The 25984-nt window shown below is 45.6% G+C and overlaps 1 protein-coding gene across 3 annotated transcripts in view; it reads right to left on the reverse strand.

The window, feature by feature from the left end:
* The window catches only part of SNX30 (sorting nexin family member 30), an 88545-nt gene that overhangs the window by 43283 nt on the left and 19278 nt on the right, over window positions 1-25984 (reverse strand). Inside the window, exon 1 of one of the 3 annotated variants that reach the window (XM_040361165.1) lies at window positions 1818-1913. The exons of the other annotated variants lie outside the window; for them this stretch is intronic. Within the exon in view, the coding sequence (XP_040217099.1) occupies window positions 1818-1844 (27 nt within the window). The 5' untranslated portion in view covers window positions 1845-1913. Of the gene's footprint in view, window positions 1-1817; window positions 1914-25984 lie in introns of those variants that run through there. 3 annotated transcript variants of the gene reach the window in all.

Here is a 25984-nt window from a genome sequence, read left to right on the forward strand (position 1 = left end):
GGACAGGAGGCTTTCCAGTGGCAAATCAAACAACAATCAGCTCTGTGGGAGGTAGGGGTTTGCCTGAGAAATGTATGTTATCTTCCTGTATTGTTGCTTCAGTTAAGACAGTGATCCGACTTCTGAGGCGACTTCCATTGAAATCAATGGGTACAAGTTGCCTACAAGTCGGATTGAAGTAGTACAGGAACCTTTTCTGAAGTCGGAGCGACTTCAGTAGTGTGTATTAAGATGGCTCCATTCACTTCCATTCATTTGCTCAACCACACGACTTGGGACAACTTCAAGTCGGATCCCAGGTCGCCCCTGTGTGAACCGGCTCTTAAAGTCTCGTTCATGCACATTGTTGCAAAACTGCCCTTAACTACGCTCACGGACGCTAAAAAGAAAACCTCCAAGCTCCTGACCTATCTCCTTTTGGCTATTACTTCCAGGACATGAAGGTAAAGCCGAACTAGTGAAAAGGATTACCCCCCTTTCTTGTGCTGAGGTGGTTACTCCCCCTCTGCGTTTCAGCTCTCAAGCAACTCAGTACTTGGAGCCCGACTATACCCAGGGAGATTCACAGGGACATTGGATGGGGTTCCTGTCGCCTATCCATTAATATAACTGATCACCAGGCTGTGTCACAGTCCCACTATTATACCATTCTATACAACGGTGTTCTAGAGTACCTACCACATGCCCAGGAGGCTGGTCAGGTAACAACGCTGTACATACCCTACTTTACCACTAATGGTCGGATCCACTTATTTTTGCGGAGACTCGACTAATCTACTTCTATGCTCCTGATGAAGCGTTCTGTACGTGAAACATGTCGAGAGTAAAAGCAAGATCTACTATTTCGCATATTGAACTAAGTTTCAAGAACTAAAAGTTTATATACACCCTTTGATGCTACACGTTTTCATGCTATGAGTGTATCTGCATAAGTATAAGCTTTCTTTGAAATACTGTATGCAACATGTACATCATATGTTGATACTATATTGTTTTCATGAAGTTGTGTATACAATTTTCTAAATTTATAAATCTTTTACAGTAATTACCTGTACCGCCAAAAGTCCATTTTATTAGTCCACATTAATTCCTATCTCCATATTATTGGGACGTTGGTTCACTAAAATAATTGCATTCACAGTAATCAGTCGCCCTGTGTTTTATGCATATCCTGGCAAGGCCCATTTAAAAGTAAATGGACACAAGTCTGTGGTGTATGAAGACACAAACTGAATGGACACAGATGTCAAAATACTGTAATCCCTCCAATTCAGCTCCAGTTATGATTGGTGGGGTGCTGTAAAAAAGTTACATGTTCCAGCTCCTGCCACCAGTCCCCCAGATTCCCCTGTGACAGCGTGGGGTCATGGGGGCCCCCTTGTCAGGTAGGCTGTATGGGGCCCCATGATTTTTAACAGCGGCCCTGGCTGCAGCTTGACATTGCATGCTATTGCACAGTATATCCTCTACTAGGACCCCCAGATCTTTCTACATCCTTGATTCCCCCAGAGGTTCTAGTGTGTGTAATTTCCATTTATGTTTTTAGCCCCTAAACATTAAACCTCATTTTCCATGTAGTTGTGCACTCCATGGTTTTGTTTAGGTTTTTCTGTAAACATTGTATATCCTGATGTGAAGTTATTGCCCTGATTTTTTTTGTGTTGCCGTGCAAAAACCCAGATTGAGCTATATATCCCATCTTATATATCATTTATGAATAAATTAAACAAAATTGGTCCCAAGACAGAGCCTTGGGATACCCCACTCACCACCCTTTGGACATCCCCCTGTAACCAGTTTTTTATCCAAGAACAAACCTTATAGTCCATGCGAATAGACCTCATCTTGTAGATTAAGCATTAATGGGGAACTATATCGAATGCCTTTGCAAAATCCACATACACCACATCCACAGACCTCCCTCTAGCTAGACGACAGGTCACTTCCTCATCGAATCATGTGTAAAAAAAAAAAAAAAAAAAAAAAACTTCACTTGTGCCAAATAAACAGAACAGTTATTTTGGAAAGATGCTGAGTGTATATTTTGTGTCTGTTCCCTATTGCAGTAGTAATTAATTTGGAACTGCACCAGAATCGGATCGCATGGCTGTTCACACCCATGTGATCCGATTCCTGTCTGAATTGACAGTTCGCAACTTAGATATGCAAACTGAAATGGAGGAGTCATTAACTTTGTATTTACACTCCCAGCAATTTGCATAGGGCAATGTGAACCAGGCAAATTTTCAGCTTTTAGCACTCTCACATTTTGAATGACAATTACTCAGTCATGCAACACTGTATAGCACTTGGAACAATCTTGCAGGAGAAAATACAGAATCGACCATATTAGTTGGCTTCTGCTCTTCTGTTGTGCCAATTGTCTCCAATTAATCAGAACGGGGTCTTTGTTGGGAGCTTGTTACCTGTATAAAAAGACGCCTGTCCACAGAAGCAATCAGATTCCAATCTCTGCACCATGGCCAAGACCAGAGAACTGTCCAAGGATGTCGGGGACAAGATTGTAGACCTACACAAGGCTGGAATGGACTACAAGACCATCGCCAAGCAGCTTGGCGAGAGGGTGACAACAGTTGGGGTGATTATTAGCAAATGGAGAAAAAATAAATGTCAATCTCCCTCGGTCTGGTGCTCCATGCAAGATCTCACCTCATGGAGTTTCAATGATCATAAGAACAGTGAGGAATCAGCCCAGAACTACATGGGAGTATCTCGTCAATGATCTCAAGGCAGCTGGACCCATAGTCACCAAGAAAAAAATTGGTAACACTACGCCCATCTGAATTTTGCTAATGAACATCTGAATGATTCAGAGAAGAACTGTGAAAGTGTTGTGCCAGGGCATTGAAAATGGGTCATGAGTGGGTATTCCAGCATGACAGTGACCCAAAACACACGGCCAAGGCAGCAGGAGAGTGGCTCAAGAAACAGAACATTAAAAGATCCTGAAGTGGCCTAACCAGTCTACAGACCTTAATCCCATAGAAAATATGTGGAGGGAGCTGAAGGTTCGAGTTACCAAACGTCAGCCTCGAAACCTTAAAGGGGTTGTAAAGGTTTGTTTTTTATTTTCTAAATAGGTTCCTTTACCACTTAAGACCCGGACCTTTAGGCAGCTAAAGAACCCGGCCAGTTTTTGCGATTCGGCACTGAGTCGCTTTAACTGGCAATTGCGCGGTCGTGTGACGTGGCTCCCAAACAAAATTGGCGTCTTTTTCCCCCATAAATAGAGCTTCCTTTTGGTGGCATTTGATCACCTCTGCCGTTTTTATTTTTTGCGGTATAAACAAAAATAGACCGAAAATTTTGAAAAAATGCAATATTTTTTACTTTTTGCTATAATAAATATCCCCCAAAAATATATAAAAAATGTATTTATTTTTTTCCTCAGTTTAGGACAATATATTTTTTTTACCAAAAATAGGTAGAAGAAAACGTAAAAAAATATCGCAATAAGCGTTTATCGATTGGTTTGCGCAAAATGTATAGCATTTACAAAATAGGGGATAGTTTTATTGCATTTCTATAAAAAAAAAAAATTTTTTACTACTAATGGCGGCGATCAGCGTTTTTTTCCTTGACTGCGACATTATGGCGGACACTTCGGACAATTTTGACACATTTTTGGGACCATTGTCATTTTCACAGCAAAAAATGCATTAAAAATGCATTGTTTACTGTGAAAATGACAATTGCAGTTTGGGAGTTAACCACAAGGGGGCGCTGAAGGGGTTAAGTGTGACCTCATTTGTGTTTCTAACTGTAGGGGGGTGTGACGTCATTGATTGGGTTTCCCTATACAAAGGGAACACACAATCCATGATGGCGCCACAGTGAAGAACGGGGAACATGTGTTCTGAAGTCTTTTCATATGACAAAAGTCAAGCTAGGGGGAAAAAAAATAGGAAGTATTTATGAAAATATATTTAAACAGAAAGCACAGGATGATCCCTTATCAAAAAAACGGAAGGATGACATGTTTTTGACTATGCAAAAGATAATGGTTTCAAGATATTACCTAATGCTCTGTCAACTGTGAAATACAACTGAATATAATCTATATGAAAAAGTATTAAAGCCCAGTGGAACTTTTAGTTTAAATGAGCTAAATACATTCAGAGCGCAGCAAAAAAAAATTCAGAGGAGGCAGACTACGGGGTCACTACGGAGTCCGCCAGCTCAGCGGGGAGAGGGCTCACTGAGTGGGGAGGGGCTTGTCGAGCGCCGCTGTCTCCTATGTCCGTTTTCATCAGATCTCACCCGATCTGCCATGAACGGATGGCAAAGTATCGCCAAACGTCTGATTTTAGCGGATCGGGGTCAGCGGACATGTCACCGCTGACATCTGATGCTCCATAGGCTTGCATGGAGCGGCCGTTCAGGTCTGCCAACAAAACTGACAGGCGGACCCAAATGGTCAGACCACTTGAAAGGGGCCTTAGAGTTGGTTTTCTTTACAAATCAGCCACAACCTAACTAGAAAAGCCTGTCCTCTGCCAGCATGTTGTGGACTCTTGCTCTCTGTGGGGAAGCAATGGCATGTCCTGCAGAGATCCGATTTGCCCCCTACTGAGCAGGTACCAGAGCTCTCAAATTGGCAAGTAGCATGAGCCTTGCTAATTGCAGGGCAACTGGTCTAACTCAGTAGGGTGTGTATTGCAAAAAATATTTCACTGCTTCCCCACAGACTGCCAGCATCCTGCAAAAGGTGGAACCTTGCAGAGGGCAGGCTTTTTTACTCAGGCTGTGGCTGCTTAAGGCCTCATTTATACAGGTGCTGAGGCCTGTACAGCAAGAATAAGTTGTTTATGTGCCTGGTGCCTACATTTAGTAACATAAGCTTCCTGCACGTAGCTCTAGCTGCATAAACATCTACGCTGTGCCTGCATGAATGGGGCCTAGGAGAGGAAACAAGACACTGAACACATTTTGATGTTATGCATCTAGAATGTACCGTATTTTAAATGGAAGGTTTAACATTAACTTTAAGAAAGTACTGCTTTATTTAAAAAAAAAAAAAAAAAAAAAAAAAAAAATTACTTTAAGTCAAAATAGGATTTTTTGTACTCGCTGTAATATCCTTTTCTCTGTCCTCCATGGACAGACACAGCCTTCACAAGTCTTGACATACGGGTTATGTTCCTGTTCATAGGAGAGGACTTGGCAGAACATGTTTGATATTTAAATACATGTTACATTAACAAAGTTGAACACCCCTGTCCAGGGGGCGGTCCCTCCGGACATAACCCTCCGCCCTGCAGCATGCAGCCTCAGTTCGTAACAAGCAGTACAAACCTAAAAAGGAGGGGTGGATGCTGTGTCCGTCCATGGACGACAGAGAAAAGGATTTAAGGCGAGTACAAAAAAAATCCTATTTTCGTCCACAGGTCTTGACATATGAGACGTCCCAAAGCAGTGTAAAGAAAAAAAAACACACACACACACACACACACACACACACACACACACACACACACGAGGGGTGGGAACAGTATCAATAAAAACAAATAACTTCACCCCAAAAACAGAGCTCCGTTGAGGAGGAGGTGCAATTTTAAATAGCCGCCTGCAAAACCTTGTGGCCGAAGGAAGCATCTCAAGATGCACTCACATCAACCTTGTAAAATTTGTAAAAAGTGTGAACGGACGACCAAGTAGGATGCGCTGGCCAAGGACACAAGGATGGAAGTACAATGTCCTCGTTAAGGTGGAAGGTCGAAACCAACTTCGGAAGGAAGGCTGCAGGCGCAGCACCGCCTTATCTTTATGGAGGACCAAGTATGGTGACTTGCAAGACAAGGCCACCAACTCAGAAACACGTCAGACAAATGTAATGGCCACTAAAAAGGCCACCTTTTGAGATGGTGTCAAGAGAGGAATGTCTCTCATATTTTCAAAGGGACGTTCCTAAAGAACCGAGAGCACCAGATTCAAATCCCATGGAGGAAGAGGTTGTCTAATAGGGAGAAGCACATGACAAACCCCCTGCACAAAAGGTACCCACCAGGGAATGGGCCGCTGAAAACATAGCCAAGGCTGAAATCTGCCCCTTAATGGTGCTTTAAGGGATTGTAAAGGTTCGTCTTTTATTTTCTAAATTGGTTCCTCTAAGCTAGTGCATTGTCGGTTCACTTACCTTTTCCTTCGATTTCCCTTCTAAATGTTGTTTTTCTTTGTTTGAATTTCTCACTTCCTGTTTCTCCTCAGTAAGCTTTCCATCATCATCTGAGCAGTGGAAAGTCATTTAGAACAGCTTACTGAACAGCTTATTGAGAAGGAACAGGAAGTGAGAAATTCAGACAAAGAAAAAAAACATTTAGAAGGGAAATGGAAGGAAAAGGTAAGTGAACCAACAATGCACTAGCTTAAAGTAACCCATTTAGAAAATAAAAAAACTAACCTTTACAACCCCTTTTAGGCAAGTTTCTGATCTACTCCACGCTGTAAAAACAGCAGGACCCAGGAAACCGAACATATCCGTGGACACCACCCCATCTCTTTGCACATAGAGATGTAGGCCTTCCAGGTGCGATGGTAGATCTTCCTGGAAGACTTCCATGCTCTCAGCATGGTTGGGTTGAGACAGTGTTTCTCAATTCCAGTCCTCAGGCCCCCCCAACAGGTCAGGTTTTCAGGATTTCCATTATTTTGCACAGGTGATTTGATCAGTTTCACTGCCTTAGTAATCACCACAGCCTTTTCATCTGAGGGAAATCCTGAAAACCTGACCTGTTGGGGGGGCCTGAGGACTGGAATTGAGAAACACTGGGTTGAGATGACAGAGTCTGAAAGACCTCGGGTCCCTCAGCATCTGGCTTTCAATAGCCATGCCGTTAAAGCCAGCGACTGTAAAGCAGGATGAAGTATGGGACCTTGAGACAGAAGGTCCTCCCGCATTGGCAGCCGCCAGGGTGAAAGATCGGCGTATCAAGGACGCTGGGGCCAATCTGGAGAGATTAGAATCACAGGGATCCCCTCGGTCTCGACTCTGCAGAGCAGACGAGGAAGCAACTTCAGTGGGGGAAAGGCATAAATTAGCCGATACCAACCCCACTGGGCCACCAACGCGCCTGCCCAGGGATCTCTGGACCTGGCCACGAACCTCGACACCTTGCAATTGAGGCGAGAAGCCAGGAGATCCACGTCCGGTGTGCCCCACCTCCTGCACAGAAGTTGAAACACCTCCGGATGCAATGACTATTCCCCCCCCTGGTACAGCATCTGGCGACTTAGGTAGTCCGCCTGACAGTTTTCTACTCCAGGAATGTAGACGGCCAACAGAGTCGGCACATTTATTTCCGCTCACCGCGACCTCGGATGCTGCACCAGAGCTCTGTGTTCCCCCCTGATGGTTGACATAAGCCACCGCCATGGCATTGTCCGACTGGATCCTGATTGGGCGACCTTGCAACCACAAGTAGAGGCACAGCCTGTTCGCCCGAAGTTCCAGGACATTGATCGGCAGATGGGATTCTTCTATAGTCCAGCGACCCTGGGCCGACTGGACCCCCCAGACACCCCCCCAACCTGTGAGGCTGGCGTCCGTCGTAATAACCGTCCACTGGAAGGGGAGAAACGACTTCCCGAAGAGCCAGGGATCTCAGCCACCAATTCAGAGAGACTCTGACTAGGTGACCTACCTGAATCTGGCGATCCAGAGACAACGGAGATTTGTTCCATTTGGACAGGATCTCCATCTGTAATACTCGAGTGTGGAATTGGGCATACGGTACCGCCTCGATGGAGGCTACCATGAGGTCCAGGACTCGCATGCAAAAAACGGAGAGACGACCATTTGCGGGATGCCAACAGCTTCACCGCAGACTGAAGAGTCTGCAATTTCTCCAAGGGAAGGAAAACTCTTGCCTCCGGAGTCCAGAATCAACCCTAGGCATTCCAAGCGCTGAGTCGGTACCAGGACTGACTTCTGGATGTCTGGCTGGCTATAGACACATCTACCTCTAATTCTGAGCCAGAAGCTGCTCTCAGAAGAAGATCGTCTAAGCCAGGCATGTCCAAAGTCCGGCCCGCGGGCCGATTGTGGCCCTTGTTTCGGTTTCATGTGGCCACTAAAGATATATACTGTATTCATCGGCACTACCTCAGAGGGGACAGGGAGGGGGCAGAACGAGCGCCATAAGATTACATACAGGAGAATCTTCCGTTTACTCAGTGGCATCTGTACTAGAAAGTCCCATCTCCTGGGCTGCCATTGGACAACATTCTGTCTATCATAGGAGGCAGGACTTTGTATTAAAGAGGCCGCTGAGTAAACAGGAGACTCTCCTGTATGTAATTGTTCCTGTGCTCGTCCCACCACCCCCCTGTCCCCTCCGAGGCTGCAGATGGGAATGGATCAGGCTGCACTGACGGCAATGGATCAGGCTGCACTCATGGGCACTGACCCTTATTTTGCTTTACAGTTTTTTATTTAAAATACATTTTTTTCCTGAAACTTCCCTCTTAAAGTGAAGGTGCGTGTTATACACCAATAAATAGGGTATATCCCAATAACATGCCCAAGCTCATTCTTAGTCCTTAGGGCGCCAGGGGATTTGTTGGGGCCACAAAAGCTAGAGAATTCCTGTTGAGCAGTGCTCTGACAAACACACTTGGACCAAATTTTTAATGGTTCAAAGAATGTCAGGCAAAATGGTCGGCCCTCACGCATGCTCACTTCATCAAATCTGGCCCTCTTTGAAAAAAGTTTGGACACCCCTGGTCTAAGCAATGCCTCACTGTCACAACAAAGCTAAAAATCGGGCCGAGCACCTTGGTGAAAACTCTTGGTGCTGACGTTAGGCCAAAAAAGGGAAGAGGCACAAACTGATAGTAGTCTTCGCGGATCGCAAAACGCAGAAACCTCTGGTGTCCTGCACAAATTGGGACATGCAAGTATGCGTCCTTGATGTCCAAGGACGCCAGAAAGTCCCCCGGATGGAGCGCAGCCACCACCGAACGAATTGATTCCATACAGAACTTCCATACTCTTACAAAGGCATTTAGGGCTTTGAGGTCCAAGATTGGACGGACTCTGTCCTTCTTCAGGACCACCAACAAATTCGAGTAAAATCCCTGAAACCGCTCATCCAGCGGGAGCAGGTAAAATTACCCCGCAACTCAGCGAGCCTTGCACTGCCCCCAACAGGGCAGACCGACGAGCCGGAAGGAGAGGGAGATTTGAGGGAAAGAAACTCGATCTTGTACCCCAAAGTGACCACCTCGCAGACCCACTGGTCGGAGAGCAGGGAGGTCCACCGAGCTGTGAACCTGCGAAGATGTCCCCTGACCCATGAGTCAGGTGGGGGCAAAACTTCATGCGGTGGCAGGTTTGGTCGCCGGCTTACGCACCCAGGGACGCTTTTGTCCCCCAGCCGAGCCTTTGTCGGCCTGGTAGGGTCAACCTGCGGGCCCTGACTGATGAAAATACCGCTTCTGCGTGGGAAAGGAAGGACCCGGCTTATGGCACGGCTCCTTACCCTTGTTGGACTGAGGGAGGAGAGTGCTCTTACCTCCAGTGACATCCTTAATAATGTCATCCAGCGAGGTACCAAAAAAAAAAAAAAAAAAAAAGTCTCCCACCTTTGAAGGGTAAATCTGCCAGAGCTTTTTTGGATGCTTGGTCAGCGGACCAGCATTTCAGCCAAATAAGGCGGCGCAGACACAGATGCTCTGGAGATCAAGGGGGTCGCATTCAGAGTGGCATCACAGACATATACAAGGCCCTGGACCAACTGGTCGACCAGTCCTACACACTCAGGAGGGAGCTGATGCTCATCCACAGTCTGGTGCAATATCTTTGCCCATTCAGTGAGAGTCTGAGACACCATAGTTGCAGCCAAAATAGGCCTCAACGCAGACCCCAGCATGGTAAACACGGAGCGGGTCACCGACTCGGACCTTCTATCAGTGTGGTCCCCTCTTCTGGAAGAGTGGTGACCTTATTCAACCGAGCGACCGGGGGGTCAACCACCTGAGGAGAAGCCCACTTTTTCAAGAGGCTGTCCTCAAAGGGATAATGAGCCGCCAGGCGCTGAGGGACCACAAAGGACTTTGCCCTGTCCTGCACTGACCCGGGCGAGGGGTCTTCCTCACAAGGAAGGTCCTGATCCACATCCTCAGAAAACCCAGAACCGGGGTCCTGTGCCGCATGCCAGGCCCGGGTCTGAGTCAGAGCATTCCCCCTGGCAACAAATAATTCCAGGACTGCCGACAAAGTGTCCATTGGAACTGCAGGTGCAGGGGCACCAGTTGCTGCCTCTGGCATGTTTGGGGATGAAGGACCAGAAACTGACTCCATAATACCACACTATCAGTGATCGTACTTACCGAGGCCAAGATGCTGTGGACGGCTCACCTTTGCGAACCGGCGCTGACCGCCCTCTGGTGGTGGGAACAGAGGGGGGAAAAGCGTCAGGAGGCACCGGTACTGGGTTGAAGTGCAGGTAAGGGTGGACAGAGGAAGCCACTGGTGACAACTGGTGGACAGGTGAGAGGTTCGGGCACACAGGGTTCTCAAGCAGGTAAGTAGCAGAGGATAAGTCCAAAGACAAGCCAGGGTCAAGGGCTTTAGAGAGAAGCAAAGTCCAGAGGTTCAAGCCAGGGTCAGGGGTTGGAGAGAGCAGCAATCCGAGACGTAGCCAATAGGTCAGGTATCCAATCAGGGAAGTCAGGCAATCCGGGTCAAAGGCAAGGTATGGCAACGGGAACACATGCAGGAGCTGACGATAAACCAGCAACCTGTCATGTAGCAGAGGCATGTGCGCAAATACGTGGCCAACAGAACTGGTTCCCTGACACACAGACAGCTCTCAGGGACTAATTCAAGACCTGAAAAGTCCACCCTCCTTGCTGCACTGACTGACTCCGCCCTCTGTACACAGCAAGTGTGAGGAAAATCGGAGCAAAATCTGTGAGGAGAATCGTGCTGCGCACCGTTCAGGAAGCCAACACTAGAGGCCAAAAACCCACGCCAAAGAGGAAAAAAGGCGCGACTACAAGAAAATGGCCGCCCACAATATCAACCTGCGCCACAGCGCGGCCACGACAAAATGGGCGCCAGTCGGAAAATTCAATAGAAGCAGCAGGCATACTAAAAATAGCGGCGGAGCACCACGATGTGGATGAGAAGGCCGAGGTAGTGACTACCCTGAGGCAGAACTGCCCCCAGAAAAAATGGACCGACACCCCACAGGGACCTGGAGTCCCCCCCACAGGTCCGCCCCTGTTGCAGCAAGCCCTTTAGAGCAGAAGGGGAAATGTGAGAGCAGGGAAAGGGAGTATAGGAGAACCCCCTAATCCCAGGAATGCCCAGCTGTTCCAACCCGCCAAGGCAGGAGGAACCATACTTACCTGACGCCTGGTCCACTGCGAGCGAGACAGCAAGCATCCCAGTCATATGTGGACCCTGGAGCAAAAAGCCCACCGGCCACCCCTGGAGCCATGGGGTATGTCGTGGCCGACCCAGCACGTAGCCAAGATCTGCTCACGCTCGATTGCCGGACTGGGGAGACTACAAGGATCTATATATCCAGCCTGTCACCCAGCCTGCAGTTGATAGAATCTCAAAAATAAAATAAAAATTTCTTTAGGGTACTAGGCCCAAAAGGGAGCCACGTCCTTCTCCTCTGCTAGGCAGAAAAAAAACTGAGGCTGCATGCTGCAGGGCGGAGGGTTTTGTCCGGAGGGACCACCCCCTGGGCAGAACTGTTCAACTCTGTTAAAGTAACATGTATTTAAATATCCAACATGTTCTGCCTTGTCCTCTCCTATGAACAGGAACATAACCCATATGTCAAGACTCATGAAGGCTGTGTCCGTCCATGGACGAAAAGAGAAATGGCAAATTTCAAATCAGTATGTTTTGTGCCGTCTTAAGTCAAAATTTGATGTCAGCTAAAACAGCTGGTTAGAATATAAATCCAGGAAGATAGAAAATGGTGGCAATTAACACAGCCCCGTATTCAACAGCATTAAAGTGGAGTTCCTGCCCAACACTATTCTTAAAAAGGTTTCCTCTCCCCTGCCTACTCTCTGTAAAAAGATCTGTGTACTTACCTTTTTTACGCACCAGTCACGTGATCCCGCAGCTCCGGTTCCCGCGACAGGAAGCACTCAACAGCAGCTGGGAATTCCTGTAGGTGTGTCATCACTTATAGGCTCCCAAAGCCCAGCTCTTCCCTGCAACCGCCACTCACTAACACAGGGAAGCCGAAGCTCCAGGATCACGTGAGCAGACTAAAAGCGGGCAAGTATACAGATCTTTTTTTACACAGGTTAGGCATGTTAGGTAGCAGGCGGGGAAAAGGAACAATTTTAAGTATAAGTAGTGTTATATAAAAAGGTATCCACTTTAAAGCGGTGGTCCACCCTAAAAAGCAAGTTTCTACCATGAAATCCAGCATACTAGCGTGAGCTACAGTATGCCTTTATTTATTTATTTTGCGCCGTACTCACTGTTTAATCCCGTAGTTAAGTTTCAGACTGCCCGCGTTGGGCGTTCCTATGCAGAGGGGAACATGATTGACGGCCGGCTATGGCGGGTCACGCTTCCCGAGTAGGACTCGGCTCTTCACGGCGCCTGCGCACTGACTAGGAGCTGACTGCGCAGGCGCCGTGAAGAGCCAAGTCCTATTTTGGCTATTTCCGGGAAGCGTGACGCACCATAGCCGGCCGTCAATCATGTTCCCCTCTGCATAGGAACGCCTACTAGTCTGAAACTTAACTACAGGATTAACCAGTTCCCGACCACCGCATGTACATATACGTCCACAATATGGCACGTACAGGCACATGGGCGTATAGGTACGTCCCCGCCTTACCTCGGTTCGGGGGTCCGATCGGGACCCCCTCCGGTACATGCGGCGGCCGGGAACGGTGTACGGGAGGTCCGGGAGGAGGGGGCGGCTATTGGTTTCCAGCCGTCCCCTCTCGATCTCCCTCGGCGAATGAAATTCCAGCAGAGCCCTCCCTGCCTGTGTAACTGTAAACACAGGCAGGGAGGAAGTGACGTTTTCTCCCCTCTGGCGGTCTTTTCGTTTGATTCCAGAGGAGAGAAGACGTCAGTACTGTGAGTTGCACCAACAGCACACTGACACAGCACACATAGGCACATAACCCCCCCCGATCACCCCCCCAGCACCCCCAGATCACCCCCTGTCACAGTGTCACTGATTGCAGTGATCATTTATTTTCTGATCACTGCTTTTAGTGTCAGTGTGACAGAAAAAAGTGTCAGGGCAGTTAGGTTTAGGCCCCTTTAGGTCCAGGGTAGCCCCCTACCCCCCCCCCAATAAAGGTTTAACCCCTGATTGCCCCTAAAGTTAACCCTTTCACCCCTATTGCCAGTGTCACTAAGCGATCGGTTTCTGATCGCTGCATTAGTGTCACTGTTGCCGCTAGGCAGTTAGTTTTTTTTGAGGTTCGCCGCCAGGTTTATATAGCGTTAGGTACCCCCATAAATAAAGGTTTTAACCCCTGATTGCCCCTAGAGTTAACCCTTTCACCCCTATTGCCAGTGTCACTAAGCGATCGGTTTCTGATCGCTGTATTAGTGTCACTGTTGCCGCTAGGCAGTTAGTTTTTTTTGAGGTTCGCCGCCAGGTTTATATAGCGTTAGGTACCCCCATAAATAAAGGTTTTAACCCCTGATTGCCCCTAGAGTTAACCCTTTCACCCCTATTGCCAGTGTCACTAAGCGATCGGTTTCTGATCGCTGTATTAGTGTCACTGTTGCCGCTAGGCAGTTAGTTTTTTTTGAGGTTCGCCGCCAGGTTTATATAGCGTTAGGTACCCCCATAAATAAAGGTTTTAACCCCTGATTGCCCCTAGAGTTAACCCTTTCACCACTGATCACTGTATAAGTGTCACTGGTGACGTGGTTAGCCAGTTAGTTATTTAGTTATTTTAGGTTCGCCACCAGGTTTTTAGAAAGCGTTAGGTACCCCCATATATTACCGAATAAAGGTTTTAACCCCCTGATTGCCCCCTAGTTAACCCTTTCACCAGTGATCACCGTATAAGTGTTACGGTTGACGCTGGTTGGTTAGTTTGCTGTTTATAGCATCAGAGCACCCGCCGTATATAACCCAATAGGTTTAACCCCCTGATCACCCGGCGGGTGATATAAATTTAATTTTAGCGCCAGTCAGGGTCTGCGTCACCCCAGGCAGCGTTAGGTTAGAGCCAGTACCGCTTACACCCACTCGCTAAGCATACACCCCCCTTAGTGGTATAGGATCTGAACGGATCGATACCTGATCTGATCAGATCTATACTAGCGTACCCAGCAGTTTAGGGTACCCAAAAACGCATTGTTAGCGGAATCAGCCCAGATACCCGCTAGCACCTGCGTTTTCCCCCTCTGCCCAGCCCAACCCACCCAAGTGCAGTATCGATCGATCACTGTCACTTACAAAACACAAGACACATAACTGCAGCGTTCGCAGAGACAGGCCTGATCCCTGCGATCGCTTACAGTTTTTTTTGAAGCGTTTTCTACATTTGCTTTTCTATAGTCAGGTGCTTTTTTTACCTGTGAATCCTTACCATTGTACCACTAAATTTAGAGTCCAAAATGGCAAACCGAAGGTACAATGATAAGCAGGCCTTGGAGTTCATGTGCATGTCAGATAGTGAAGAGGAGGAGGTCACGCATCTGACAGATTCTGGCTCAGAATATGAACCCATTTACGACAGCGGCTCCATGTCAGATAGCTCGCACGACGAAGTTGAGGTCCCTGCTAAGGCCAGGCGTACCCGATCCCATTCTGATGTTGTTGAGCAGCAAGAACCGCAGGACCCTCGTATGGAGCAGAGATCCAGTACTAGCGCCGCTATTCCTTCTGGTGAATTGGCAAGCACCAGCGGCCTAGTACACCCTGGTCGTTTATCCAGCACTGCAGTAACACTTGGTGACGTGGCGAGTCCCATAAGTGCAGTTGAAGCTGGCGATGTGGCAAGCACAAGTAGTGTCCCGCTGCCACCAAGAAAAAGACAGAGACAGGCCCGTCGTGCCCATAGTGCCCTTCCTGTAGAATTTGCCTATCCTGATTGGGTCCCCACCACTTCTACAGCACCTGTACTTCCCCCATTCACTGGCCAACCCGGTATTCAGGTGGATACAGCGAACTTTATGTCACTTGATTTTTATTCGCTGTATTTCACGGAAGATCTCTATAGATCTATTGTGGACCAGACCAATTTATATGCTGGTACTTACATCGCCGCTAACCCCCAGTCTCGCCTTGCCAAAGAATGGAAACCTCTCGAGGTTTCCGAATTTAAGACCTTTCTGGGCCTTACCCTCAACATGGGCATACACAAATTTCCGTCATTGCGGATGTATTGGTCCACACATCCCATTGACCATATGTACATTTTCTCTGCTCACATGGCCAGGAGACGATACGAGGCGATCCTGCGGTTCCTGCATTTCAGTGACAATGCACTTTGTCGTCCACGTGGAGACCCTGAATTTGACCGGCTCTACAAAATTCGGCCCCTCGTAAACCATTTCAACGAACGTTTTGCAGCCTTGTTTAATCCCCAGCAGGTTGTATGCGTTGATGAGTCCCTGATTAAATTTGCTGGCCGCTTGTCTTTCAAACAGTTCCTTCCCAGCAAGCGTGCCAGATACGGGGTCAAGCTCTATAAGCTCTGTGACAGGGCCACAGGCTACACATGGAGCTTTAGGGTTTACGAGGGAAAAGATAGTCAGGTAGAGCCGGAAGGATGCCCAGATTACATGGGGAGCGCTGGCAAGATTGTTTGGGACTTGGTGTCACCCTTATTCGGAAAGGGGTACCATTTGTATGTGGACAATTTTTACAGCAGCGTGCCACTTTTTAGCCACTTATTTGATCAACAGATTGGAGCATGTGGCACCGTGCGACCTAATCGCCGGGGCTTCCCCCAGCGGCTTGTAGATGCCCGTGTTAGGCCGGGGGCGAGAGCCTGCTGCAGATGTAAAAATTTGCTCGCTGTGAAGTGGCGGGACAATAGGAATGTTTTCGTTCTTACCACCCTTCACGCAGACACGACAGTCCAAATTCGTACGGCGACTGGTGTTGTGGAGAAACCCCTCTGTGTCCACGAATATAACCTTAATATGGGAGGGGTGGACCTCAACGACCAGTTGATGGCGCCGTATCATATTGCCCGTAAGACGAGACGCTGGTACAAAAAAGTGTCTCTACATTTATTTCAATTGGCTCTACTGAATGCTCATGTCGTATACAGAGCTTCAGGACGGAATGAATCCTTCCTTCAATTCCAGAGGGATATCATCACAGAACTCCTGTATCCAGGCGGTATTGTACCTCACCATCTCCTACCAAATGCAGTAAGCCGACTGCATGAGAGGCATTTTTCTTATGTCCTCCCGAGTACCCCTACCCAACGAGCCCCCCAAAGAAAATGTCGTGTCTGTACCAAGCGCGGATTTAGGCGTGACACCCGTTATTTTTGTCCCAAATGTCCTGGCAATCCTGGTCTTTGTATTGGTGAATGTTTTGAACGCTTCCACACACACGTTAATTATTAGTGTAGGGTGAAACATTTCACAGGCTAGGCACACTCACACAGGGTCTCCCAAGATGCCATCGCATTTTGAGAGACCCAAACCTGGAACCGAAAAGTTGAAGTTACAGTTCACAGTTACAAAAAAAAGTGTTAAAAAAAAAAAAAAAAAAAGTAAAAAATAAAAACACACAAAAAAATATAAAATAAAAAAACCAAAAATAGTTGTCGTTTTATTGTTCTCTCCCTCTCTATTCTCTCTCTATTGTTCTGCTCTTTTTTACTGTATTCTATTCTGCAAAGTTTTATTGTTGTTATGTTTTTTCATGCTTGCTTTTCAGGTATGTAATTTATTTTACTGTTTTCAGGTACGCCATTCAGCTGTTGCGCGGACTTATTTATCTTGACAGCAACAGCGTTTGCTCCCACGATATATAAAGCCACGACTCCAGTGCTGTAGGAGGTGATTTCACCACCACAGTTAAAAAAAAGAGCATATATGCCGAAGCATGCGGGCAGCAGGGGCGGAGGAGCGATTTTGCTCCTAATGCCGCGTACATACGGTTGACATTCCTACGGAGGCTTTCCCGTGGAAAAGTCTGACCATGTGTACACGGCATAGAAAAGTCCGACCGTGTGTACGCGGCATAGAAAAGTCCGACCGTACGCGGCATAACTTTTTTGCGGGAGGATGCCCCCATGCTTTGGCATATATATATATTTTAGGCACAGGTTGCGTTAAAAAATGTTTTATTTTTTACTATGTTTTTTTATAGGTATTTGCTTTGCAGGTATGGTATGATCTTACTGTTATACTGGAATGTTACTTTGTTTTAATGTTAACCATCATTTGCTTAGCAGGTACGCCATTCAGTTGCAGTGCGGATTTATTTAGCGTGACAGCAACAGCGTTTGCTCCCACGATATATAAAGCCGCGACTCCAATGCTGTAGGAGGTGATTTCACCACTACAGTTCAAAAAAGAGCATATATGCCGGAGCATGGGGGCATTAGGGGCGGAGGAGCGATTTTGCTCCTAATGCCGCGTACATACGGTTGACATTCCTACGGAGGCTTTCCTGTGGAAAAGTCTGACCATGTGTACACGGCATAGAAAAGTCCGACCGTGTGTACGCGGCATAGAAAAGTCCGACCGTACGCGGCATAACTTTTTTGCGGGAGGATGCCCCCATGCTTCGGCATATATAAATGGTGCATGTATGCCCATCATTAGAAGTGGGTGGATGAAGGGAGGTATTCTAATGGTGGGCATACCCACCGATCAATCTTTTTTTTGTTCAGCCAACAGACTGCATGAAAAAAAAAAAGATTACAATACATGTCCAACAAGAACCATCAACGTACTGGTATGTTGCAGGACTTTGAATGGTTATACCAGAATGATGCCTGCGGGTTTAGGCATCATCTTGGTATCATTCTTTTCAGCCAGCGGTCGGCTTTCATGTAAAAGCAGTCCTAGCGGCTAATTAGCCTCTAGACTGCTTTTACATTCAGTGGGAGGGAATGTCCCCCCCCCCAGATATAAACGGCGCCATTGAGAATATGGGAAAGCATTTTATCACACCGATCTTGGTGTGGTCAGATGCTTTGAGGGCAGAGGAAAGATCTAGGGTCTAATAGACCCCATTTAAAAAAAAAAAAAGAGTACCTGTCACTAACTATTGCTATCATAAGGGATATTTACATTCCCTGAGATAACAATAAAAATGGTAAAAAAATAAATAAATGGAAGGAACAGTTAACAAATAAAATAAAAAAAGCGAAATAAATATATAAAAAAATAAAAAAATAAAAAAAAGCATCCCTGTCCCCCCCTGCTCTTGCGCAAAGACGAACGCAAGCGTCCGTCTGGAGTCATATGTAAACAGCAATTGCACCATGCATGTGAGGTATCACCGCGAAGGGCAGATCGAGGGCAGTCATTTTAGCAGTAGACCTACTCTGTAAATCTAATGTGGTAACCTGTAAAGGCTTTTAAAGGCTTTTAAAAATGTATGTAGTTTGTCGCCACTGCGCGTTTGTGCGCAATTTTAAAGTATGTCGTGTTTGGTATCCATGTACTCGGCCTAAGATCATAATTTTTATTTCATCAATAATTTGGGCAATATAGTGTGTTTTAGTGCTTTAAAATAAAAAAAAGTGTATTTTTTCCCCAAAAAATGCGTTTGAAAAAACGCTGCGCAAATACTGTGTGGAAATTTTTTTTGCAACACCTACCATTTTAATCTGTAGGGCCTTTGCTTTAAAAAAATATATAATGTTTGGGGGTTCAACTTTACTTTCTTGCAAAAAAATAATATGTTTTTATGTAAACAAACAGTGTCAGAAAGGGCTTTTTCTTCAAGTGGTTAGAAGAGTGGGTGATGTGTGACATAAGCTTCTAATTGTTGTGCATAAAATGCCAGGACAATTGAAAACCCCCCCAAATGACCCCATTTTGGAAAGTAGACACCCCAAGCTATTTGCTGAGAGGCATCTTAAGTCCATGGAATATTTTAGATTTTGACCCAAGTTGCGGGAAATATAAATATATATATATATATATATTTTTTTTTGCGCAAAGTTGTCACTAAATGATATATTGCTCAAACATGCCATGGGCATATGTGGAATTACACCCCAAAATGCATTCTGCTGCTTCTCCTGAGTACGGGGATACCACATGTGTGAGACTTTTTGGGAGCCTAGCCGCGTACGGGACCCCAAAAACCAATCACCGCCTTCAGGCTTTCTAAGGGTGTAAATTTTTGATTTCACTCCTCACTACCTATCACAGTTTCGAAGGCCATAAAATGCCAAAATAGCACAAAAAAAACCCAAATGACCCCATTTTGGAAAGAAGACACCCCAAGGAAACTGCTGAGAGGCATGTTGAGTCCATTGATTTTTTTTTTTTTTGTCCAAAGTGATTGAATAATGAGAAAAAAAAAAAAAAAAAAGAAAAATGTGTCACTAAATGATATATTGCTCACACATGCCATGGTTATATGTGGAGTTGCACCCTAAAATACATTCTGCTGCTTCTCCTGAGTACGGGGATACCACATGTTTGGGACTTTTTGGGAGCCTAGCCGCGTACGGGACCCCGAAAACCAAGCACCGCCTTCAGCATTTCTAAGGGCGCAAATTTTTGATTTCACTCCTCACTACCTATCACAGTTTCGAAGGCCATAAAATGCCAAAATAGCACAAAAAACCCCCAAATGACCCCATTTTGGAAAGTAGACACCCCAAGCTATTTGCTGAGAGGCATGTTGAGTCCATGGAATATTTAATTTTTTTGCCCCAAGTGATTGAATCATGACCAAAAAAAATTAAAATAAAAAAAATGTACAAAATATTGTCACTAAATGATATATTTCTCACACATGCCATGGTTATATGTGGAATTGCACCCCAAAATACATTCTGCTACTTCTCCTGAGTACGGGGATACCACATGTGTGGGACTTTTTGGGAGCCTAGCCGCGTATGAGACCCCGAAAACCAAGCACCGCCTTCAAGATTTCTAAGGACATAAATTTTTGATTTCACTCACACAAATCTTGAAGGCAGTGCTTGGTTTTCGGGGCCCCGTACGCGGCTAGGCTCCCAAAAAGTCCCACACATGTGGTATCCCCGTACTCAGGAGAAGCAGCAGAATGTATTTTGGGGTGCAATTCCACATATAACCGTGGCATGTGTGAGAAATATATCATTTAGTGACAACGTTTTGTATTTTTTTTTTTTTGGTCATTATTCAGTGACTTGGGGCAAAAAAATTAAATATTCCATGGACTCAACATGCCTCTCAGCAAATAGCTTGGGGTGTCTACTTTCCAAAATGGGGTCATTTGGGGGGGTTTTGTGCTGTTTTGGCATTTTATTGCCTTCGAAACTGTGATAGGTAGTGAGGAGTGAAATCAAAAATTTATGCCCTTAGAAATCCTGAAGGCGGTGATTGGTTTTCGGGGTCCCGTACGCGGCTAGGCTCCCAAAAAGTCCCACACATGTGGTATCCCCGTACTCAGGAGAAGCAGCAGAATGTATTTTGGGGTGCAATTCCACATATAACCGTGGCATGTGTGAGAAATATATCATTTAGTGACAACGTTTTGTATTTTTTTTTTTTTGGTCATTATTCAGTGACTTGGGGCAAAAAAATTAAATATTCCATGGACTCAACATGCCTCTCAGCAAATAGCTTGGGGTGTCTACTTTCCAAAATGGGGTCATTTGGGGGGGTTTTGTGCTGTTTTGGCATTTTATTGCCTTCGAAACTGTGATAGGTAGTGAGGAGTGAAATCAAAAATTTATGCCCTTAGAAATCCTGAAGGCGGTGATTGGTTTTCGGGGTCCCGTACGCGGCTAGGCTCCCAAAAAGTCCCACACATGTGGTATCCCCGTACTCAGGAGAAGCAGCAGAATGTATTTTGGGGTGCAATTCCACATATGCCCATGGCATATGTGAGAAATATATCATTTAGTGACAACGTTTTGTAAAAAATTTTTTTTTTTTTTTTTTGGTCATTATTCAATCACTTGGGGCCATAAAATTAAATATTCCATGGACTCAACATGCCTCTCAGCAAATAGCTTGGGGTGTCTTCTTTCCAAAATGGGGTCATTTGGGGGGGTTGTGTGACATCTTGGCATTTTATGGCCTTCAAAACTGTGATAGGTAGTGATAGGTAGTGAGGAGTGAAATCAAAAATGTATGCCCTTAGAAATCTTGAAGGCGGTGCTTTGTTTTCGGGGCCCCGTACGTGGCTAGGCTCACAAAAAGTCCCACATATGTGGTATCCCCGTACTCGGGAGAAGCAGCAGAATGTCTTTTGGGGTGCAATTCCACATATAACTATGGCATGTGTGAGCAATATATCATTTAGTGACAACTTTGTGCAAAAAAAAATCAGTTTGTCATATTCCCGCAACTTGTGTCAAAATATAAAATATTCCATGGACTCGACATGCCTCTCAGCAAATAGCTTAGGGTGTCTACTTTCCAAAATGGGGTCATTTGTTTTTTTTTTTTGCTATTTTGGCATTTTATGGCCTTCGAAACCTTGATAGGTAGTGAGGAGTGAAATCAAAAATTTGTGCCCTTAGAAATGCTGAAGGCGGTGCTTGGGTTTTGGGGCCCCGTATGCGGCTAGGCTCCCAAAAAGTCCCACACATGTGGTATCCCCGTACTCAGGAGAAGCAGCAGAATGTATTTTGGGGTGCAATTCCACATATAACCATGGCATGTGTGAGAAATATATCATTTAGTGACAACTTTTTGTAAACATTTTTTTTTTTTTTTTTTTCGTCATTATTCAATCACTTGGGACAAAAAAATTAAATATTCAATGGACTCAACATGCCTCTCAGCAGTTTCCTTGGGGTGTCTACTTTCCAAAATGGGGTCATTTGGGGGGGTTTTGTACTGCCTTGCCATTTTAGCACCTCAAGAAATGAGATAGGCAGTCATAAAATAAAAGCTGTGTAAATTCCAGAAAATGTACCCTAGTTTGTAGACGCTATAACTTTTGCGAAAACCAATAAATATACGCTTATTGCGATTTTTTTTACTAAAGACATGTGGCTGAATACATTTTGGCCTAAATGTTTGACTAAAATTTAGTTTATTCGATTTTTTTTACTTTTTGTTATAAGAAAAATCATTTTTTTTCAAAATTTACGGTCTTTTTGCGTTTATATATCGCAAAAAATAAAAATCGCAGAGGCGATCAAATACCATCAAAATAAAGCTCTATTTGTGGGAAGAAAAGGACGCAAGTTTCGTTTCGGTACAACATTGCATGACCGCGCAATTACCAGTTAAAGCAGCGCATTGCCAAATTGTAAAAACACCTCTGGTCTTTAGACAGCGTATTGGTCCGGAGCTTAAGTGGTTAAACAGTGACTACGGCGCAAAAAAAATAAAGGCATACTGTAGCTCGCGCTAGTATGCTGGATGGCATGTTAGAAAAAAATAAATGTTTTCAGGGTGAACCCCCGCTTTAAATAAAAGCAGTGCATGTACCTGAAGTTGGCTTGGTATTGGCCTCTTGCAATCCTCTGAAAAGCAGAGCTCAGGCTAGGAGAAGCAGTACAAAAGGTCAGTCATCTGAACTACAGTACTCATGTACTTATAAGGATTATGCTGATAGAACAAGGGTATTCAAACTTTCTAAAGCAGGGATCCTCAAACTACGGCCCTCCAGCTGTTGTAGAACTACACACCCCATGAGGCATTGTAACACACTGACATTCACAGACATGACTAGGCATGATGGGAATTGTAGTTCCTGAACAACTGGAGGGCCGCAGTTTGAAGACCCATGTTCTAAAGGGTCAGTTTGTTATCCTTTAGCGAGGGCCAGGGTATGGTCAGTTGGAATACAAAATGCCCCGGCATAAGTGGTAAAAAAAATAAATAAAAAATAAATAAATAAATAAATAAAAAAAAAAGGTAAAGTAGTGTCCCATCATTGGTGCCACTGGGAGAAATCATGCCTCATTGTTGATGTCAGTGGAAAGAATAGTGCCCCATCATTGAATGGTAGGAATCGGGGAGTACTCCATCATTGGAGTCAGTGGGAGGAACAGTACTCGAGGGCTCGACAAAATCCGGGCGCCCGGTTGCAATTGCGACAAGAAATAGTGACCTGGCGCCCGCCGGTAATTAAGGCCGCGGCCTCAATTACCCGCCATCACGGGCGCGGCGGGGGAGCAGGGAGGCACAGGATCCTGTGTCTCTGTGCGCCCCTGCCGTGGGCCGACGACGGCCAGAAATTGAGGCCGCGGCTTTGCAGCCTTGTGAAGGCCCAAGCTTCCTTCTGTGACCTGGTGCCATCTGGTGGTGGCCGCTGGCATTACAAGTAAAACAGCAGTTCTTAAAGTGTTTTTTCGCTGTTTTCACTGCCATCTTCTTCCCTCTAATTAGAACCCCCAAACATTATATATTTTTTTTTATTCTAACACCCTAGAGAATAAAATGGCGATCGTTGCAATACTTTCTGTCACACCGTATTTGCGCAGCAGTCTTACAAGCACACTTTTTTTGTGGAAAAAAAAATACACTTTTTTAATGAAAAAAAATAAGACAACAGTAAAGTTACCCCAATTTTTTTTTATATTGTGAAAAATAATGTTCTGCCGAGTAAATTGATACCCAACATGTCACGCTTCAAAATTGTGTCCGCTCGTGGAATGCCGACAAACTTTTACCCTTTAAAATCTCCATAGGCGACGTTGAAAAAAATTCTAAAAGGTTGCATGTTTTGAGTTACAGAGGAGGTCTAGGGCTAGAATTATTGCTCTCGCTCTAACGATCGTGGCGATACCTCACATGTGTGGTTTGAATACCGTTTACATATGCGGGCGCTACTCAGGTATGTGTTCGCTTCTGCACGCAAGCTTGGCGGGACGGGCGCATTTTCTGGCTCCTAACTTTTTTAACTGGCTCCTAGATTCCAAGAGAATTTGTCAAACCCTGCAGTACTCCATCATTGGAGTCAGTGGGAGGAATAGTACTCCATCATTGGAGTCGGAGGAAGTGTCTCGTACTAGTGGGAGAAACGGTGACCCAAGGGCCAGAAAAATACAAGCAAAGGCCCGCATCCAGCCTGTGGGCCACAGTTTGGAGACCCCTGCGATAGAAAAAAATCCAGAGTGATAAAAGTAGGGCTATTCTGTGTGGATTTTGGAACTGGATGAACCGAAATACAAATACTTTGGCAGGTAAAACAATCACACTTTTCTGTATATCAGATAAAAAGTATTATAACATCACCAAAATTTAAAAATAAACTTTGAGTCTTAACAGAGCACCTCCCTTCACCTTTGCTAGGCTTTTGCGCAATGTAGAAGAAAACGTGTCTAGTTTGCTACAGTGATAGACATGCTCTGCACTGACCAAATTCACCCTACAGAACCACTCATTGGGAAATCTCTGGAATATACAATGAAATTTCCTACAGTCAAATTAAGCATTTCAAACACAAACAGTTTACCTGGCTACACCCTAAAAAGAGTAACAATAATTATACAGTGCTTTACAAATTCAACACTCTACCTAGAAAAGCAAGCCTGGCTAGAAAAGTTATTTGACATCTCTGATGCAAAGCATGCTCCCATTTTTGAGGCACTCTTAAATGTATGCGTTGTTGGAAGGGCACATACACAAAATTTGCAGGATGCAGAACCACTTTTGTAAAAGTCCTAGTGGTAGGTCTAGCTAGGAAAGTTTTATAAAAAAGGAACATAAACATGTACAGACCCATGTTGATACTGTATAACCAAAGCCTTAGACCTCTTTCTCTTTTTTTTTAAAGTGTATTTTGTGCGTGTACTCGAGAGAGGAGCCGGACTGCAGGAGTTGGGAGTAGGCAGGCCTCCCCCAGAGGCAATCTGCCATCTTTCTCCATGCCCTTGGTGGCAATGGCGGGTGCATGAGGGGGTCCTCCCACACAGCCCACCCTACCTGCTCCGCTTTGAAGCCCAACGGGGCAGAGGGACTACCTATAAGGGAGTGAGAGGATCAACCAGCCCGTTAGTCCTTCGCCTCTCTTTTTTAGAGACCGCATGGTCAAAGTGCGTGCGTGTAACCCAATTTCGAGTGCGTGGAAGTGTGGTGGTTTTTGTGGGAGGGGGTGGTACTAAGCGCAGGCTTACCTCGCATAGCACACCCACCGGGAGCCGGGCTGAGACCACCAAACTCAATTCACATGTAGCCGAGACCGGGATCCGAACCCCTAGCTGCAGAGGTGAATGGCTTTTCAGCGCAGTGCCAAGCGCGTTGAGCCACCGCAGCTCCGCCTTAGACCTCTTTCACACGGGGCGGATCCGCTCAGCAGACTCTGCCAGATCAGCGGGTGATCGAACCTTTGATCTCCGCTAAACCGGTGGATGACAGGTCCGTCTCTGCTCACTGTGCAGGGACAGACCTGTCAGAACCCCGCCGTTCTCTATGGCAGATCAGATGAAAACGGATCCGCATGTCTGTTTTCATCCGATTCACTGGACGGGTGGCGAACATAACGCAATACATCTGTTTTAAGTGGATCTGATCGGATCAGATGGCAGGTGGGCGTCAATAGGTGGCCCGCTTGGATCCACCTGAAAAACAGACAGGCAGATCTGAATGTTCACACAGATAACGAGTGCACCAGGGTGTTGTCCGTCCCTATTCATATATCTGAGGCATATTCAAAGTTATTGGACAATTTTTTCTATATGGACTTGGCTGTTCACTATTTATGTTGGCGCAGTCTTTCTTTCTTTTGTTTACATTTGTGTTAATTACACGCGACTGCAGCCTTCTAATGATCATTTTCTTATTTAAATTTTTTTGGTTAGCGCAATTTTTTCCTCTATAGATCTGAATGGGCTTATCATGTGAAAGGGGCCTTAGGCGTGACAAAAAGTCATGTGAAAAAAAAAAAAAAAAAAAAAAGTT

Source organism: Rana temporaria, chromosome 1 (genome assembly GCF_905171775.1).
Source record: "Rana temporaria chromosome 1, aRanTem1.1, whole genome shotgun sequence".
NCBI lineage: Eukaryota > Metazoa > Chordata > Amphibia > Anura > Ranidae > Rana > Rana temporaria.